This window comes from Marmota marmota, unplaced genomic scaffold, assembly GCF_001458135.2.
Source record: "Marmota marmota marmota unplaced genomic scaffold, marMar, whole genome shotgun sequence".
Classification (NCBI taxonomy): Eukaryota; Metazoa; Chordata; class Mammalia; order Rodentia; family Sciuridae; genus Marmota; species Marmota marmota.
Genome location: NW_025999977.1, coordinates 16,881,019 through 16,898,347, shown reverse-complemented (window position 1 = coordinate 16,898,347; position 17,329 = coordinate 16,881,019). Strand labels below are relative to the sequence as shown.

The 17,329-nt window shown below is 36.4% G+C and overlaps 2 protein-coding genes and 1 long non-coding RNA gene across 3 annotated transcripts in view; 1 reads left to right on the top strand and 2 right to left on the bottom strand.

Moving 5' to 3' along the window:
• The window catches only part of CUNH2orf73 (chromosome unknown C2orf73 homolog), a 35,171-nt gene extending 21,944 nt beyond the window's left edge, over positions 1-13,227 (top strand). Inside the window, exons 4-5 of the mRNA XM_015479464.2 lie at positions 11,464-11,579; positions 12,884-13,227. Of these exons, the coding sequence (XP_015334950.1) occupies positions 11,464-11,579; positions 12,884-13,084 (317 nt within the window). The 3' untranslated portion in view covers positions 13,085-13,227. The remainder of the gene's footprint in view (positions 1-11,463; positions 11,580-12,883) is intronic.
• The window catches only part of LOC125617170, a 69,906-nt gene that overhangs the window by 32,492 nt on the left and 20,085 nt on the right, over positions 1-17,329 (bottom strand). The gene's annotated exons all lie outside the window — the stretch shown is intronic.
• LOC107137107 (uncharacterized protein KIAA1143 homolog) lies at positions 4,626-5,363 on the bottom strand. The gene has a single exon (XM_015479465.2). It carries the CDS (start codon positions 5,302-5,304, stop codon positions 4,837-4,839), a length of 468 nt encoding a protein of 155 aa, XP_015334951.1. The 5' UTR covers positions 5,305-5,363; the 3' UTR covers positions 4,626-4,836.

Genomic DNA, 17,329 nt, shown 5'->3' with positions numbered 1-17,329 from the left:
GAGGATTGAACCCAGTGCCTCACACATGCGAGTCAGGAGCTCTACCACTGAGCTACAACCTAAGCCCCCACTATTGTTAGCTTTTTTAAAGAAAGTCTCATGTGTTTGCATAAATGAACATAGTATTTATGTCTAATAGATGTAATGTCTGGGTGAGGAATTCCCCTCTATCATAGCTCAGAATACTTTCCTCTCCCTTTTGTTCCTCCATAAAGAAATGAATGCTTTCATGTTATTATTTTTGAGATTCTAGGAAGTTCTTCATCTCCATTTAAAAGATGATTTATTTTATTGGCTTTCTTTGGAACTATTTCTCTTTCAATTATCTGTATAACAAGCTCCCTCAAATTTAGTTGTTTAAAACAACAATCATCTGATTTGCTCAGTGTTCTTCACTCTTTGCTGGGTTCAGCTGGGCAGTTCTGGTCTTGGGGAGGGTCATTTGTATGGCTGTGTTCGGCTGACAGGTATCTAGGACTGGGTTCAGCTAGGGCACTGAGATGTCTGGGTCTTCTCCCTGTGGTTTCTCCTGCAGAGTGGATGGATTTCTTAACCTGGCAGCTCAGGGCTTCTAAGAAAACAAAAAGCAGAAGTTGCAAGGTTTTCTTAAGGATTTTTGCCTGGAACTGACACAGTGATACTGCTGCCTCATTATTTTGGCTAAAGCTAAGCATAAGGCCAGCCCATTGATAATATTATTCATTGATAATATGCTCTGCGTGTTTATGGGTATAATGCTATTTTTTTTTTCTGTTCTGTACTCCTTGTCTTTTTCAGGAAATAAAAGCTTTGTTATTTTCCTTCATATATCTTAGGTACTCTCCTTGGTTTATTTCTTACTTAGTCTTATTTGAGTACTTCTTCTAGAAGTTCTTCCAAGTAGATTTTTTTTAAATGGGAAAATCTGATTTTGTAACCTCCCAATTTTTTTTATTTTGGCTTTATAGTTAAATGATAATTTGGTTAGATATTAAAATTCTAGGTTCCTTTTATTTTTATTTATTATTCATTTTGGTACTGAGGATTGAACTCAGGGGCACTCAACCACTGAGCCACATCCCCAGCCTTATTTTGTATTTTATTTAGAGACAGAGTCTCACTGAGTTGCTTGATGCCTTGCCATTGCTGAGGCTGGCTTTGAACTGGTGATCCTCCTGTCTTAGCCTCCTGAACCACTGGGATTACAAGTGGGCACCACTGCACCCAGCCTTCTAATTTCCTTTTAATTAAAATTCTAATTTAAAATTTAATTTAACATTCTAATTTTTCTTTTAATATTTTCAAAATATTACCCAGTTATCTTTGGTCCAGTGTTGGTATTCAGATATTTAACACTAATCTGCTTCCTACTCCTTTGGAGATAATGTATGTCTTCTCTATGAAAGTATTTATAATTTTTTCTTTGTCTCAGATGACCTTAAATTTCTGTACAAAGTGTCTTAGACATGAGGTTTTCCTTATGCACCCTGTAGGACAGGGTGCAGAGTGGAGCAAGTGAGAGGCCTACGGTGCAAACTTTAAAGAGCCACTCGCTCCCCAGGTCATGCAGGTACCTCCTTAAATCTGGCATCCCTCGTACTTCCCTTGCCTTTTTAGTATTCTGTGAGCTCTTGCAATCTGAGATCTGTGCTCTTCCTTTAAATTGTTAGGTATTTAGCCTCATTATTTCTTTGGATATTTCCTTCTTTTTCTTTTAAATCTGGTGTTGGTATTTCCACCTTCCATGTCTCTTGAATTTTGTTTTTTCTTTCTTCTTTCCTCCTATATTCTGGGATAGCTTCTCAATCTAATTTTCTAGTTCATGAATCTCATGGTTTATTGTGTCTTTTTTGTTGTTGTTTGTTCCATTTCAATTGTTCCTGTTTTCTTTTTTTTTAACAGTTGATTTTTTTTACCTACATATGACAGTGGAATGCATTACAATTCTTATTACACATATAAACACATTTTTTCATATCTCTGGTTGTATACAAAGTATAGTCACACCAATTCGTGTCTTCATACATGTACTTTGGATAATAATGATCATCACGTTCCACCATCATTTCTAACCCCATGCCCCCTCCCTTCCCCTCCCACCCCTCTGCCCTATCTAGAGTTCGTCTATTCCTCCTATGTTCCCACTCCCTACCCCACTATGAATCAGCCTCCTTATATCAAAGAAAACATTCAGCATTTGGTTTTTTGGGATTGGCTAGCTTCACTTGGCATTATCTCCTCCACCTCAATCCATTTACCTGCAAATGCCACGATTTTATTCTCTTTTATTGCTGAGTAATATTCCATTGTGTATAAATGCCACAATTTTTTATCCTTTCATTTATTAAAGGGCATCTAGGTTGGTTCCACAGTTTAGCTATTGTGAATTGTGCTGCTATAAACATTGATATGGCTGTGTTCCCTGTAGTATGCTATTTTTAAGTCCTTTAGGTATAGACTGAGGAGAGGGATAGCTGGGTCAAATGGTGGTTCCAGTCCCAATTTCCCAAGAAATCTCCATACTGCTTTCCATATTGGCTGCACCAATTTGCAGTCCCACCAGCAGTGTATGAGTGTACCTTTTTTCCCACATCCTCGCCAGTACTTATTGTGGTTTGTCTTCTTAATAGCTGCCATTCTGACTGGAGTGAGATGATATCTTACAGTAGTTTTGATTTGCATTTCTCTAATTGCTAACCATGATGAACATTTTTTCATATATTTGTTGATTGATTGTATATCCTCTTCTGAGAAGTGTCTGTTCAGATCCTTGGCCCATTTATTGATTGGGTTATTTGGGTTTTTTTTGCTGTTTAACTTTTTGAGTTCTTTATATACCCTAGAGATTAGTGCTCTATCTGATGTGTATAACACGAGGGGTAAAGATTTGCTCCCAAGATGTAGGTTCCCTATTCACCTCACAGATTGTTTCTTTTGCTGAGAAGAAATTTTTTAGTTTGAGTCCATCCCATTTATTGATTCTTGATTTTAATTCTTGCACCAAAGGAGTCTTATTAAGGAAGTTGGGGCCTAATCCCACATGATGGAAATTGGGGCCCACTTTTTCTTCTATTAGACACAGGGTCTCTGGTTTTATTCCTAAATCCTTGATCCATTTTGAGTTGAGTTTTGTGAGAGATAGGGATTTAATTTCATTTTGTTGCATATGGATTTCTAGTTTTCCCAGTGCCATTTGTTGAAGAGGCTATCTTTTCTCTAATGCCTGTTTTTGGCACCTTAGTCTAATATAAGTAATTATAATTTTGTGGGTTAGTCTCTGTGTCCTCTATTCTGTACCATTGGTCTACCAGTCTGCTTTGGTGCCAATACCATGCTGTTTTCTTTACTATTGTTCTGCAGTAAGGTCTGGTATAGTGATGCCACCTGCTTCACTCTTCCTCCTAAGGATTGCTTTAGCTCTTCTGGGTCTCTTATTTTTTCAGATGAATTTCATGAATGCTTTTTTCTATTTCTATGAGGAATGTCATTGGGATTTTGATTGGAATTACATTAAATCTGTATAGTGCTGTTGGTAGTATAGTCATTTTGATAATATTAATTCTGCCTTTCCAAGAGCAAGGTAGATCTTTCCATCTTCTAAAGTCTTCTTTGGCTTCTTTCTTTAGGGTTCTGTAATTTTCATTATATAGATCTTTCACCTCTTTCATTAAGTTGATTCCCAAGTATTTTTTTTATTTATCTATCTATCTATTTATTTATTTATTTATTTATTTATTTATCTATCTATTTATTTATTTTGAGGCTATTATAAATGGGGTATTTTTCCTTGTTTCCCTTTCTGAAGATTTGTCACTGATATACAGAAATGCCTTTGATTTATGAGTGTTGATTTATATCCTGCTACTTTGCTGAATTCATTTACTAGTTCTAGAAGTTTTCTGGTGGAACTTTTTGGGTCTTCTAGGTATAGAATGATATCATCAGCAAATAGTGCCAGTTTGAGTTCTTTTCCTATGTGTATCCCTTTAATTTCTTTTGTCTAATTGCTCTGGCCAGTGTTTCAAGAACTATGTTAAATAGAAGTGATGAAAGAGGGCATCCCTGTCTTGTTCCAGTTTTTAGATGGAATGCCTTCAATTTTTCTCCATTTAGAATGTTGTTGGCCTGAGGCTTAGCATAGATAGCCTTTATGATGTTGAGATTTGTTCCTGTTATCCCTCATTTTTCTAGTGTTTTGAACATAAAGAGATACTGTATTTTGTCAAATGCTTTTTCTGCATCTATTGAGATGATCATAGGATTCTTTAAGTTTATTGATATGATGAATTACATTTCCGTATGTTGAACCAACCTTGCATCCCTGGGATAAATCCCACTTGATCATGGTGCACCATCTTTTTGATGTTTTTGTATTTGATTTGCCAGAATTTTATTGAGAATTTTTGCATCTATGTTCATTAGAGATATTGGTCTGAAGTTTTTCTTTTTTGATGTGTCTTTGCCTGGTTTTGGAATCAGGGTGAATTAGCCTCACAGAATGAGTTTGGAAGTGCTCCCTCTCTTTCTATTTCCTGAAATAAATTGAAGAGTATTGGTATTAATTCTTCATTAAAGGTCTTGTAGAACTTGGCTGTGTATCCATCCAGTTTTGGGCTTCTTTTTTTTTTTTTTTTTTTTTTTTTAANAATGAAACAAAGAATAAGCGATTAAAGGTGATAGTTTTTTTGATACTGGGGACTGAACCCAGGGCACTCTACCACTGAGCTATACCACCAGCCATTTTTACTTTTCATTTTGAGATAGGGTTTCCTTAAGTTGCTGAGGCTGGCCTGGAACTTGTGATCCTTCTGCCTCAGCCTCCGGAGTCACTGGGATTATGCCTTGTGAGGTGATTCTTTATTCGTTTTCCTCTTCATTGTCAAAAGAAAGGAGGCTGGTGTTTTTTATTTGCTTTTGTGAGTTCTTTTTAACTAAGTCCTGCTTATTTATTTTGTCTTCACTTGTTATCTTCTTTTTTGAGCTTGCTGTTAAACCTGAATATTTTTCATCTGAGGGACGCTTGACTGGTTTTCGATACATGATTCTTCCATCAGCTGGAGCTGGTTCTTCATCTGTTTTTGCAGCCTTTATTTCTGCTTTAATTTTCATGACTTCTTCAGCTGTCAAGTCTCCCTTTTTTAAAACCACCACTTGGGGCCGTTCATCTTCTTGGTCACTGTGATCAGCATCTTCATCTGGGAGCTGAGGCTGGATTCTCTTGCTCTCTATGGTGGGCCCTTCCCTGTACCCGACTCGCTCCTTAAAGCGAGACAGGAAGGCGGGTTCGGCGGGCCTCACGTAGGACACCTGGTTCCGCTTGCTCATGGCGGATCTGGGTAAAACCCTTTCGAGGGCTCTCTGACAGTCCCCAGATGTGATTGATAGACTTCTGATGGTGTCTTCTATTTCGTCACTTGAAATTGATCTGTTTAAGTTGTATATGTCATCCTGACTCAATTTGGGCAATTGAGTCAGTTTCTTTTGTTGAGAAGAAATTTTTTAGTTTGAGTCCATACCATTTATTGATTCTTGATTTTAATTCTTGCACCAAAGAAAGGAGTCTTATTAAGGAAGTTGGGGCCTAATCCCACATGATGGAGATTGGGGCCTACTTTTTCTTCTATTAGACACAGAGTCTCTCCTCCCTTGTTTTTTCATGTTGTCTATATGACTCTAGAAATTTGTTGATGCCTTCAATATTTTCTGTTTTATTGGAGTACAAGTTTTCAAAATAATTTCTAATTATCTTCTGTGTTTCTGTAGTGTCTGTTGTGATATTTCCTATTTCATCACATGTTAGTGATTTCAGTTTTCTCTTTCCTTCTCTTTATTAGCATGGCTAAAGGTCTGTCAATTTTTTTTAATTTTTTTAAAGAACCTACTTTTTGTTCTGTCAATTTTTTCAATTGTTTCTTTTGTTTCAATTTCATTGATTTCGGCTCTGATTTTAATTATTTCCTGTCTTCTACTACTTTTGGTATAGATTTGTTCTTCTTTTTCTAGGGCTTTGAGAGGTAATGTTACGTCATTCATTTGTTGACTTTTTCTTCTTTTAAGGAATGAACTCCATGCAATGAACTTTCCTCTTAGAATTGCTTTCATAGTGTCCCAGAGATTTTGATATGTTGTATCTGTGTTCTCATTCACCTCTAAAAATTTTTTAATCTCCTCCTTGATGTCTTCTGCAACCCATTGTTCATTCAGTAGCATATTATTTAGTTTCCAGGTGTTAGAGTAGCTTTTATTTCTTATTTTATCATTGATTTCTAATTTCATTCCATTATAATCTGATAGAATGCAGGGTAGTATCTCTATTTTTTTTTTTATATTTGCTAAGGGTTGCTTTGTGGCATAGTATATGGTCTATTTTAGAGAAGGATTCATGTGCTACTGAGAAGAAAGTGTATTCTCTCATTGAAGGATGAAATATTCTACGTATGTCAAGTTATTAATTTTATTATTGAGTTCTATAGTTTCTTTGTTCAGCTTTTGTTTGCAAAGTCTATCTAGTGATGAAAGAGGTGTGTTAAAGTCATCAAAATTATTGTGTTGTGGTCTATTTGACTTGAACTTGAGAAGAGTTTGTTTGATGAGCATAGAGGCTCCATTTCTGGGGGCATACATATTTATAATTGTTAAGTCTTGTTGGTGTATGGTTCTCTTGAGCAGTATGTTGTGTCCTTCTTTATCCTTTTTGATTGACTTTAGTTTGAAGTCTACTTTATTTGATATGGGGGTGGAAACCCATGCTTGCTTCCACAGTCCATGGGAGTGATGATTTTTCCTAACTCTTCACCTTCAATGTGTGGATATCTTTTCCTATGAGATGTGTCTCTTGAAGGCAGCATATTGTTGGGTCTTTTTTTATTTTTATTTTTTTAATCCAATCTGCTAGACTATGTCTTTTGATTAGTGAGTTTAGGTCACTAACATTCAGGGTTATTATTGAGACATGATTTGTTTATTTTTGGTATTTAATGTGACTTGATTTCACCTCTGATTAGATTTTACTTTAGTATAATACCTCTCTCTGCTGATTTTCACTATTGTTTTTCATTTCCTCTTCTTGGAATATTTTGCTGAGGATGTTCTGTAGAGCAGGCTTTCTAGTTGTAAATTCTTTTAACTTTTGTTTATCATGGAAGGTTTTTGTTTCATCATCACATCTAAAGCTTAGTTTTTCTGGGTATAAGATTCTTGGTTGGTATCCATTTCTTTCAGAGCTTGGTATATGTTTTTCCATTATCTCCTGGCTTTGAGGGTCTGGGTTGAAAAATCTGCTGAGATACAAATTGGTCTCCCCCTATATGTGATCTGATTCCTCTCTCTTGAGGCTTTTAAGATTCTATCCTTATTCTGTATGCTAGGTATTTTCATTATAATGTGCCTTGGTGTAGATCTGTTGTAATTTTGTATATTTGGTGTCCTTTAAGCCTCTTGTATTTGGTTTTCCAATTTGTTCTTCATGCTTGGGAAATTTTCTGGTATTATCTCATTGAAGAGATTGTGCATTCCTTTGGTTTGAAACTCTGTGCCTTCCTCTACCCAAATAACTCCTAAATTTGGTCTTTTGATGCTGTCCCATAATTCTTGTGTGTTCTGTTCATGGTTTCTTACTATCTTCACTGAGTGATCTGCTTTATTTTCCAGACTGTATACTTTGTCTTCATTATCTGACATTCTTTCTTCCAAGTGATCTTGTCTGTTGGTTATGCTTTCTATTGAGTTTTTAATTTGATTTATTGTATCCTTCATTTCAAGGATTTCTGACTTTTTTTTAGTGTCTCTATCTCTCTCTTGAAGTATCTTTTGCTACCTGTGTTTGTTCTCTTATCTCTTTGTTGGAGTGATCATTTTTTGCCTGTATTTGTTCATTTAGGTCATTCTTTAATTCACAGATCATTTTAATTCTCTGACATTTCATCAATTTTGCTGTCCATGGGTTCTGTTAGTATAGTGTCCTGGTTTGTTTGGGGAACTTTCCTCCCTTGTTTTTTCATGTTGTCTATGTGTCTTCCTTTCTTGCAGTGTGGATCTGAGATGTTACAGTTCTTCCCTATATTCTTGTAGTATCCATGCAGATTGTCTGTACCTCACCTTGATGTTGGGCTTCCAGACCCTGCTGGTGTCCCTCAGTATATGCTACTGCATCTAAGGTTGGTGGTGGCAATAGCAGAGGTAACTCGAGATAATAGTTAAGGTGCCAAAGATGAAAGCTATGTCTTACAGAGATGGGGCTGTAAGAGTGGGCCTCACACTCCCTTTGGGATGCCTGCTCTGAGATGCAGCTGCTTATAGACCCTGTCTGTTGTCAAAAAGTTAGGGGCTACTGTGTGGGGTGGGAAGGGCTATGTCGATGACTGCAGTGTCTCAAAATGGAAGTGGGTTAGGCTTAAGCTCCCAGGTGGGAGGGGGTTGAACTCCGACCTACCCTGGACATGGTTCCTGCCCAAGTCGGTGTGGACAGATGTGGGTGGGACCTATTCCTGAAGTAGTCTTCTGTTCTGAAGAGGCAGACCTGTGCTGGAAGGTGGGCTCTGGTGGGTGTGGGTGGATCTGAGCCACAGGGTTTGACCTCCCTAGGTAGTCTGCTGGTCAGAAGAGGTGGTCCTGTGCCAGAGGTGAGGCTCTGGCAGGTGTCTACCCCGCTGGTGGAGGTGTCTCTATTTTCATTTCTAACATTTTGCATGATTTTTTAATGATCTTTACTCTTGCCTCACATTACTGACAACGTCTATGTATATTCGAAGTTATCTGTTAAGCTTCTTTTAATTATTGGTGTACTGCTTCCCATGGTATATGTTAAACTTTTCTTTCTGTTCCAGGGTATGTAATTTATCTTAGATCATGCTCCCCAAAGGCGATCAGTGGCCTTGTGTGGACAAATGGTTAAGACCAGGCTCTGGTTTGCATACCTCCCAGTGAATTTAAGGAAAGAAAACGAGACCTAGGCTGTAGAGCTTCTGACATTACAAAATCAGTTTTGACCATCACCAGTTGCTATCACTGTACTAGGCCAGTCCTAAAGTCAGGAATCCACTCCTGCTACCCTTAAACTCTTTGAAAGAGGCATCACTGAGGGAAGGCACTCTCTTGGTGTTTCACATCCACCGATGCTGACAATTGCTGGAGGAAAAGTTGAGCAGAGAAGCCCAAGGGGACAGCATGCACCCATTGCCACCAGTTTCTTATCCTGGGGGGACTGCTGTGCTGGCTGATGTTACTGTGTTGACAACAGATGGCTGATAAGTGAATGCCAGTTTCTGTGGCTCTGGGGCAAGTCATGATCTTCCCAAGGCAATGTGAGGCAAGGCCTGGAGCAAATTTAAAAGGTCTCTCTCAACCTATTCTCTCTTGACTGCATTTGAACCTTTCTATCCTCGAGCTGCTGCTCACCCGTCACACCAGTTCACTAAAGCCTTCATACCCGTCTACTGAAGCCTTTGGGTTTCTCACAGCTGTTTTGTCTTTTTTTTTTTTTTTTTCTTTGATAGTTCATTGGATTCATGCTTTTCTTTCCCTTCTGGATTTTCCCCAGAATAGAAAAGACCTAGACCCTTGCTGAGACCCCCCATAATTTGACCCCAACATCCTAGAGACTTTATAAATGTTGCCCTTAATCCTGACAATTCTGAAAACAAATTATCATTATCCCCATTTTAGAGAAGAGGAAATTGAATCTCAACAAAATGATTTTTCCAAAGTCACATGGGTAGGAAATGTAGTGGTGCCAGAATTTGAAAATATATCAATCTTCTATCAAAACCAAAATGGTTCAATTAAACCCAAAAATGGTTTAATCCATTAACCTTGTATGATTAATGCTTAAATTTAGAATTGCCTTATTTTATTCAAGAAGTTATCAAACGAGGCCCCAGAAAACATTAATGTTCTGTGAGCTGAAACTTGTTATTCATTCAAAAAAATGGTAGTCCTTTCTCAATTTGCAGAAAAACAATATGAATTATGGATAGGATTTTCTCAGTGTTGTGGTTATTAAATTTTTAGCACCTGCTGTTCTTTGTGTGCTAGCAAGTTCTAAAAGAAAGGTAATGACTAGGTTAAAAAAAAAACAAGTAAAACAAACAAACAAACAAAACAAAAAATTAGTTTTGAGCAGCTGATTTCAATTAGAAATCAAGAAAATGTTATCAGTTAACTTTTGTTTCCTGCTAACTGGGGAAAGATTGCCATTCATATCATGTAATGTATTTATACATTTGATGTGTAAATATTTGAATACTCATCATTCATGCTAGTAAAATTAACTTATGTCTATATTTGAATATAAAATTGAATTCATGAATGGTTAATAAATGTGAATTTACTAATATAATATTCTCTCATATGTAAAGATGTAATTAAAAATAGATTTTACTTTATTTTTCATAGTTATATATGCATATAGTACAGAATTCAAAGAATACAAAGGTCAGTGAAAAGTGAATCTACCTCTCTCCACTTCTGTCCTTCAGTAACCCAAGTCTTCCTTCTACAGTAGTCTTTGATATCAGTTTCTTATATATCATTCCACAGATATGCTAATATATGTAAACTCTTAGAAACGCTTCCTCACAGCCTATTCTCTTTTGACAGAATATGACCTTTCCTATCCTCCAGCCCAAACTGCTGCTCATATTTCATACTAGTTCATATTTTTTAAAAGATTAATTTTTTCCTTGACAGAATTACTACATTAAACTTTTGTGATTGTCAGCAGCCATTAGAAATTGCTCTGGTTCTTTAAATAACTTTGCCTGCTAAAAATAAAACTAAAATGAGTTTTTAAAGTATTTAAAATGTTAAACATATGTGAAGTAGAGACCCACAAAATGAATATATACTCATCACCTTGATTTAAAGATACTTAAAAATGATTTCTAAAGTGTCTTATGCTCTTGCAAATATTCAGAATCTCCGTCATTGGGTGAAATAAAAAGGATTGTGTATTCAGCTACAAGTGCAGCAGCCCCAGGGTCTTCCGGTGCATTCTGTGAAGATAGCTGGGAGGAACTTGAGTATGGAATTCCTTGTGTGTCACCTTAGCCACTTGGTCCCGACTACAGATTCAGCATAAAATTTCTCATACTCTTTCTAATAGTAAAAAATAATTTGACAAATAAGTTAGACTTAAGTTTTCTCTAAAACTTATTGTTTTCTGTGTAAAAGAGCATATCTAACAGATTTTTAAGGCCAATAGTTTTTTTAATATGACTGTATTAGTATTAATATTAGATGTAAAAATTAATAATTTCACATGTGGGGCAAATTTGGTTGTTTTGCTTTGGTCCTTTTCATGGAAAAATCATGGTGAATCCATTATATTTATTGTGTAGATATGGGTAAGTAACCTTGCATACTTAGAGAATATATCATTCTGTGGGCATTTTTATAAAGCTTGGATACTATGAATACTGATTATAATTCTATAGACAAATCTAATTTTTATTTTGACTTCCCAAAAAACTCTATTCTTTTTCTTAGTTCCACTTGCCTCTCCAGATGCATCAGCAGAACTTCAAAACAAGTTTACAGAATACATGTCTTTTATACACCAATATGATTCCAGGAAAACTCCCAATGAGCCCATCCGGGGAAAGGTAAGACTTTATTTAGAATCAGTTATTTAATACATTAACAGGTGTGATGGCCAGCGTCTCATTGGGTGGTTCTTCTTCCTGCCGAGGAGAATGTAAGCCACCCTAAAACTTAAAAGTCTAATACTTAATGAATAACAAAACACAAATATTCAGAAATATATTTACGATAGTGAAGCCCCTGATTGATCTAGTCCACATGGGTTCTGGAGCTAGACAGACAAAAGATGGCTCCAGTGGTTTATTTAAGGGGGTACATTAAAGGCAAGGATAAGGTTTCAAGGGTGGAGTTTTGCCTTGAGATGTCTTGCAGTCAGCAGGTTGATCGACATCTTGGCAGGTCACACCCATCTCAGGTGCCGTGGGAGCCATGGCAGAGTGGAACAGAAATTCACACTGTCCCTGAGCAATTGACCAGAGAAAATGTCCACTGGTCATTCCCAGACACCAGATGTTTCCATTCACTAGGCTTCCATGGGCGGTGACCCACATGCAACCCATGGACAGCTCATGACAATACATTAAAGCAGAATAGATTTATGGTAGAATATAAAGCCTTTGGAAGTCATAATCATCTTTCTAAAAAGTTATTTAAACAAACTAACCTAGTTGTTAGTAGGATAGAATCCCAACCACATGCATAGTAAAAAGCAAGGAATGATGTCATAATTTGGAATCATAGTTTGGGAATTTAATTTATTTAAATAATTAAAATTATTTGCTTAAGATAATATCAAAGCAGTTAATAAACAATTTTTGATATTCTTAATGTGCATGTGGGGCAGGGGGATGCAAATCAGGTTATAAATCCAGATAGAAATGTAATAGTGAGTAGTTGGATTTTTTTCAACTACAGATGTTTGCTTTTATATTTCATTATAAGTAAACCTTTTGTTGGAACTAATAGACATTTGGGACATGATCATAAATTCTTAGATCTATGAACTGTTTCTGTTGTATCCATAGTAACCTATACAACAAGAAATAATATTTGATATGAACAGCCTTAAACAATCCAAATGACAGAAAAGCTGAGAAATGGGAGATAATGAAATATTTCTTCTTTGACTTTCTACTGCTTTTTCCTTCCTGCTCATTTTCTGGCACACCCTATTTTGTAATTTATTTACAAGTTTAGCCAATAAATATTATGGTGATGTCTTTAGTTTTGGACGAAGGAGACAGCCAATGAAGAAGCAGAGAAGTAAGTGCCTGCCTCACCAGGACTTGACCTAACCAACAAACTCAGCTGCGTCTTCCGGTGATTTGTGTTCCCCTGTTAATGTCAACTTTGTTTTCCTTTCCAGAGACTTGGAACTTTTGTGCAGAGAGAGATAAAACCAGGGAGTAGGCCAATAGTTCCTAAGGGAACAGAGGTATTACTGAATGCTCCGGGGCGGTGTTCATCAGAACAGCCCGAAAAAACAGAGAAAGGAAATCCAGCGGGAAGCAGAATGATCTCACCAGGTCTCTGCCAACAAAATTCCCAAGAGCTGTTAGAGACTTAAAACTCACTTATCAGAAACAGACGTCGGACAGGCAGCCAAGGCATGCCCCAGAAGCCCTGAGAGGAGAGAAGACGCAACTATAAGACATTCTCTTCTCACCAGGCCAAAGCCTTTAAAGCCACCAATAAAAAATCAGGATAAGTTGCCTTCTTTAGATAAAAACATAATCACTGGAACGTAGAGAAATTTCGCAATTATCATGCAGGCCCTGGTGCCTCAGAACATATAGTTTACATAAATAGGAAAAAGAAAAAAAAAAAAGATAAAATACCTCCAAATGTTAAGAGTGAACTCCATAAGCGACAGATTATGAGACATTATTTCTATCACATTATTTATAAACAAAAAAACTTTGTTTTGTACAAAATTAATGTTATTAAATAATATAAAATTGTTAAAGGAGAGGCCCTATGAGACATTCATTAGTTATAGCTCTAGAATCAAAACGAACTGGGGTTGGATATTGGTTCCACTTCATAGGAGCTGTGTAACCTAGAATAAATTACTTAACCTCTCTAGACTTCGGTTTTCTCATCTGTAACATGAAGAAAATAGCAATTTCCTAAAATTGTTGAGCATGAGATAATAATGTACGTTGATCAAAACGTGGTCCCGTAATCACATTATTACTATTACTAAATTAAAATTTCAACTTAAGGATAATGTAAATTATAAATTTAAATTTTCCTATAAATTTAAGTTTTCCTCCTTTTTCTAAACTTAGAACTCCTATGTGTTTCACAATTAAGAGTGTGAACAATCTAAAAACATTTCTGCCAGTACAAGATATACACATACAAACACACCCTGCCTTTCTTTATAGATTACATGGGTACTTAGGATATAAAAATATTTCCTAAATTGTTTTCTATTTTACATAGATCATTTCTAACACTAATTCAGCCTTTAATTTTTGGCTGAGTTTGGTAAGGATGAACTCTACCAGCTATTCTAATTTGGTGTATTTGATGTGCCATAGTGTATCCACTATATGTTGTGTTTATTTTTATTTTGGGGGATTGGCTAACTTCACTTAACATTATCTCCTCCAACTCCCATCTATTTACCTGCAAATGCCATGATTTTATTCTCTTTTATTGCTGAGTAATATTCCATTGTGTATAAATGCCACTTTACATGAAAAAATGTTCAGCATCGCTGTCAATTAGAGAAATGCAAATCAAAACTACTCTAAGATTTCAACTCACTCCAGTCAGAATGGCAGCCATTTTGAAGACAAACAACAATAAGTGTTGGCGAGGATGTGGGAAAAAAGGTACACTCATACACTATTGGTGGGACTGCAAATTGGTGCAGCAAAGAACATCTTTTCTATATTAAAAAATGTTTCTGGCTCCTCACAAAATAGTAATTGAATTTTCAATATCCATAGTTTGAGAAAATGCATAATAACAAAATGCAGTGATTACTGCCATGTTCAATTCTTTTTTTTTTTTTTAACTGTGAAGGGTGTTTCTGTCCAAAATGAATTCCATAGTCTATATTAAAGTCATAACTGCCTGTCAATACAAATAATGCTCTTAATTTCACAAGAATATTTGAATGTCTCCGTGTAATTCCCTCATCAAGTATTTTCATAGAATGATAGCTTTTACAAGGATATAGGATTTTTTCTGAATTATCAAAAAAACAAAAAACAAATCAAGTCCATATAATTTAGTATTTTAAAACACCTTAGTGAATGTATTAATGCTTTTCAACCCTAACAGTGCTATTAATAATAACAAAATTTGTGTAATATGGTTAATAACAAAAATTTGTGCAATATGGTTTAAGTGTTATGTTCAAATTTATTAACTCATTTGATCCTTAAAATAAATCCTATAAAGCAGGGGAAATAATAGCATTCCAATTTTACAGCTAATAATAAGCTCAGAGAACATAAATGATTTCTCCAACTGTATAGTTAACAGAGCTACGACCAGAACCAGAGTTTCTCAATGCCCAGTCTAGTTCATTAACTCACAGATGTCAACCCACAGGAAAATGCTAGCCCATTACAAATGAAAATACAAGGTCAATGCAAGAAGTATCAAAACAAATAATTTCAATATTTTTATTGAGAGACTAATTTTACTGCTTTTGGGGATTTAAAATGTTCTGTTGGACTTATTATCACTATGATGGACTAAATGAATGTGGGGAAAACCCATCATTCCTAACAGATAAATAAATACTGTATAAAATATAACAAAAACATTAAAATGTATTCAGCTAAATACTAAAACAAATTAAATCCCTCAGGTCAGAAGTGAAAAACAAACAAACAAAAAAACACTGATCAAAAAGTGAGTCTAGGCACCTGGCACAGTGACACACCTATAATCCCAGCGGCTCTGGAGGCTGAGATAGGAGGATCTTGAGCCAGCCTCAGCAAGGGCGAAGGGCTAAGCAACTCAGTGAGACCCTGTCTCTAAATAAAATACAAAATAGGGCTGAGGGTGTGACTCATTGGTCAAGTGCCCCTGAGTTCAATCCCTGGTACCAAAAAAAAAAAAAAAAAAGGCAAGGTAGGGGCTAGAGTTATGGGGTAGAGAGCTCTACTGGTACGTATGAGGCACTGGCTTCAATTTCCAGTACCACATAAAAATAAGCAAAATAAATGTATTGTGTCCATCTATAACTAAAAAAACAAACATGTTTTTAAAAGCAAGCTGAACAGGGAACTGAAGAATTAGAATCAGAAGATTAATTTAGGGGCTGTGACCTTCATGCCTGAACTGGAATGGGTGGAGGCTGCATGTGCTGTGGAGTTGGAACCGATCATAGAGCTTGGATCCTAGAGGAGCTTTGCTGCCATGAAGAGGATCCTAGACTATCGCCTCCCATGACCTTGGGAATCAGTGGATGAGGCTGACTGATTACCACCCAGCAACCTGTCTACCAAACTGAGCTGTGTGCATGGGTGGGGTCCAAAAGTGCTTTCATGAGTAGTACAGGTACTATGCTTTGGTTCTGAAGTGTCCCCCAGAGGTACATGTCTTAAGGGCTTGGTCACCAGCCTGTGGTGCTATTAGGAGGAGGTGGGACCCTTAGGAGGTAGGGCCCAGTAAAAGAAGTTAGGCCATTGGGGTACACCCTTGAGAGGAATATTAGGATCCTGATCCTTTCTTCTCCTTTTTTTGCTGCCTGGCTGCCATAAGGTGAGCAGACTCTGCCACCTTGTACTCCCTGCCATGATGGCCACAGGCCCTAAGAACAGAGCCAAATGACCATGAATAAAATCCCTGAAACTGTGAAACAACATAAATCTTCCCTTCCTTTAAGTGGATTTATTTTTTTTTTTCTGGTATTTTGTCATAGTAACAGAAAGCTGACTAACACAGCAAGGAACTCAAGCAAATATGAAGCTGTCCCATAGTGACACTGTATAATCCTGAATGCATGAGACACCAAGATGATAGGATTAAAACAAAAACAGGACAAAAACATAAGAGTCAAGGAAAAAACTATCCAGGGAAGGGAGTTAGCAAAATTCAGACCTCAGGAATTACAGAAAAGAACACAAACAGACTGCAAAGTAAGTATACCTAATAACATGACATAAAAGAATAAAAACGGGTCTGGGGTGTAGCTCAGTGGAGGAGCACTTGCCTAGTATGTGTGAGGCACTGGGTTCGATATTCAGCACCACATATAAATAAATTGATTCAATAAAGGTCCATCAACAACTAAAAAAAATTTAAAAAGAATAAAAACTATATAGAGAAACCAGAACAACATAAAGAAATAGACATAGGGGAGTACATAAAGACAAAAATATACCATTAAAAAAAAAACCAGTTCTGTAGACTAACCACAAATTAAGAGTTCAGTAAGTTGGAGATAGGAATGAAGAAATCTCACAGAATACAGCAGATAAAATATTAAAAAGAAGATGCACATAGCTCATGATGGCCACAGGTACTTTTCTAGCATGCACAAAGCTCTGGATTCTATCTCCAGTACTACCACCAAAAAGAGAGAAAGAAGGAGAAGAGGGGTGGAAGGGGAATGGAGGAGGAAGGGGGTTAGCAATGATGGTGGAATGTGATGCTCATAATTATCCAAAGTACATGTATGAAGACATGAATTGGTGTGAACATACTTCATATACAGAGATATGAAAAATTGTGTTCTATGTGTGTAATAAGAATTGTGATGCATTCCGCTGTCATGTATTTAAAAAATAAAAGCAATTTAAAAAGAAGGAGAAGAAAGAATAGAATGGTACTAAAGTTCCAG

Bases quoted from the DNA above. Each gene is read 5' to 3' on its own strand.
- LOC107137107 (XM_015479465.2), bottom strand. From the start codon at position 5,304: ATGAGCAAGCGGAACCAGGTGTCCTACGTGAGGCCCGCCGAACCCGCC.